Source organism: Bison bison, unplaced genomic scaffold (genome assembly GCF_000754665.1).
Source record: "Bison bison bison isolate TAMUID 2011002044 unplaced genomic scaffold, Bison_UMD1.0 scf7180017864038, whole genome shotgun sequence".
Classification (NCBI taxonomy): domain Eukaryota; kingdom Metazoa; phylum Chordata; class Mammalia; order Artiodactyla; family Bovidae; genus Bison; species Bison bison.
This window is the reverse complement of record NW_011494610.1, coordinates 3,731,576-3,734,185: the sequence shown is the minus strand read 5'-3', so window position 1 is coordinate 3,734,185 and position 2,610 is coordinate 3,731,576. Positions and strand designations below refer to the sequence as shown.

The 2,610-nt window shown below is 63.9% G+C and overlaps 1 protein-coding gene across 3 annotated transcripts in view; it reads right to left on the bottom strand.

Moving 5' to 3' along the window:
* Positions 1–4: 4 nt before the first annotated feature.
* Positions 5–2,610, bottom strand: part of SLC9A8 (solute carrier family 9, subfamily A (NHE8, cation proton antiporter 8), member 8) — a 70,804-nt gene continuing 68,198 nt past the window's right edge. For 2 of the 3 annotated variants that reach the window (XM_010835084.1, XM_010835085.1), the window contains exons 16-17: positions 2,512–2,610; positions 5–1,593 (exon numbers count right to left, since the gene is read on the bottom strand). In XM_010835084.1, coding sequence (XP_010833386.1) covers positions 1,483–1,593; positions 2,512–2,610 — 210 coding nt within the window. In that variant the 3' untranslated portion in view covers positions 5–1,482. The remainder of the gene's footprint in view (positions 1,594–2,511) is intronic. The other variant, XM_010835086.1, reaches the window with a different exon arrangement.

Below are 2,610 nucleotides of genomic sequence, written 5' to 3'. Positions count from 1 at the left end.
CGCCCCCTCCCCCCTCCCCCCCTGAGCCACCCTGCCTGGGGCGGAAAAGATGGAGACAGCTCTGCTGCCAGCCCAAGGTCCACGCCGGCCCACCGGGTCCCCAGCAGAGCCAGGGATGTGCTCGCGATGAATTACACCACCCCAGGGGGTGCCGAGTTCCGAGGCTCCAGCTGCGACCCTGAGCCACATACAGAAATTGCCGTTGGCCTGGGGATGCACAGAGCAAGCAGGTAGAGACGTGTTCAAGGGCCGGTGAGGGGGGTGGATGCGGGTAAGTCAGTAACTCCAGTCATCTGGGCATGATGGACAGCTCACCCCTTGAGATGGCCCAGGGGCCGGACCACCGTGCTGTGTGTGTGTGAGAGAGAGAGAGCGAGAGAGCGTGCGCGCGAGCACGTGGAAAGGCCCTGTGAGTGAGTCCCGGTAGCCGAAGCTGCTCCGGCACGGCAGGTGAGGAGCCGATGTATCCGGCTCCAGGCCACGGGAGTCCCGGGAGGGGGTCCAGGGAGGACAAACAGGACCCAAGACGGCAGAGAACAGGGAGCGGGAAAGAAGAAATGCTCATGAGTTGACGGCGCAACGGGTAAACCGCGGGCGGAGCCCAGGGAAAGAGGCCTGGGCAAAAAAGGACCACTGCTAGGCTCTCACTGCTCCGTCAAAGTGCATGAGTTTAAACTGAATTAAGATAGCAGCTGCTGGCCCGCATAAACCCCGCGCCTCCAGGTTTCCCCTCCAGAGGGCGCTCTGACCTTGCAGAGAGGCTCACTCACCCCCCAACCAGGGCTGCAGCTTCCAACGGGCTGGAAGGCCTGTGCCCGCGCGGTTCCAGTGTAAACATTCACAGCATTCCCAGAGAAGGCGGGAGCCGCCTGCCGCCCGGGGAGACAGCCTGTGAGGTGCCAGAGGTATAACAAAAAAGGTCACTCGGTTTCTCTTTCTCACGGAGCGCGAGCAACATCACTAAGGGTCGGGCGAGGGTCCGAGGGTTCTGAGCCTGCCGCTTGGATGAGAACTGCTGCTGCTGCTGCGGCCAGCAGCACCGTGATTAGGAGCAGGGAAGCGGCGGCCGGCTGCGACCCCGGGGGTCCCGACGCCCACCCAGCAGGGAAGGGCTCCGTGATGAAGGCAGCAGCCAGGGACGGCGGCGACTGCGCACCGCCTCCCGAAACACCCCGCACGGCGGGTCCTCTCGGGCACCTTGTCACGGACACCTCGTCGGACAGATGGCTGCTCCCTGGCTCTGAAAGCAGCACGCAAAATCTACCTGCACGGGGCCCCTCCAGTCTGCGGGCCGCGGTCAGGTCCAGTGAGGAGCGGGGAGGGGGCGCTGCAGGGCAGCCAGCCGGCCCCGAGTGTGTGGAGTCCTGGGCTGGGATGACCCCCGCCCGGGTGTCACCCTCCTTCTGTCCGCCCTGAAGAGCGGAGAGCTGCCTGTGCGCGCGCCTGGGGGCCTTGCGGGGGTCCTTCCCGGGCGTCGCTCGGTCACAGCAGCTCCTGCTCGTCGTCGTCCTCCGAGCCCGAAGGGCCCTGGCGCACCTCTTCATACCACTTGTTGGTCAGCGTTTTCATCTGGATGCGCCCGTGGTGGAGGTCCTGGGGCGGGAGACGGGGCAAGCCCCTTGTCAGTGGGTCAGGGTCAGGGTCAGGGGCAAGGCAGGGAGGGACAGCTGCTTTGTGCCTTGTGGCAGGCAGGGCGCACAGGCAACTTCAAAGTGCTAACTGACTAAGGGCAGGCTGAGATTTTTCTTTGTGGGCAGAGGTAACAGAAGGTCTCACTCAGAACAGGAGGCGGCAGGATGGCTCGATGTTAAAAAAAAACCTGGCCTCTGCAATCAGACACACCTGGGCTCTGCTCTCAGCCCTGCCCCACACTGGCTGTGTGACCCCAGGACGGGGACTCCACCTCTCTGGGCCTCAGCCTCCCTGGCTATCAGGTGAGGCAGCTCACTGCGTCTGCCGCGTGGGCTGGTGGGAGAAGGAAATGACGCCATCATGGCGCAGCGCCTGGCTCCCACTGAGAGCTCACGTGCTGAAGGCACGCTGACGCTGCAGGAGGAAGGCGGGGCTCAGAAGCAGAGCGGAGCCGCCGCTGGGGGAACCCCCAGCCCGAGCCTGCACAGGCGGGGTGACCGTTTCACTAGAGCAGGCCCAAGCTGGCCCGAGACGGGCGTCACTCCTGGTCACCCAGAGGCCAGTGGTGCCCGGAGGGATGGATGGAGCGAAAGCCCTGAGCCTCGGGCCACAGCAGGGCTGAGATTCCTCAGCCAGGTTCAGAAGCTGATCAATATCCCAAGACTACCATCCAGGGAAACCAAACTGTGTCAAGAAGCCTATTATTAAACTAACACTAAATAAGGCAGCAGAAGAGAGACAGCAGATGCCCAGCCCCACAAGCGTATCCAGCCCTCAAGCCTGGGAAGGAGAGAAAGCTGAGTGGGAGGACACCCCCACCCCACCTGGCACGTGGGCCTTCCCTGCCCGCCCCGCTCCGGCCCCTAGCCTGCGTCCCACCTCCCGGGTCAGCCGCCGCGTGAAGAAGGGGTTCAGGTACTTAGCGTCCAGCCACAGGAAGCCCTTGAGGTCCTGCCGTCTGATGTAGTGGGCCTCGTA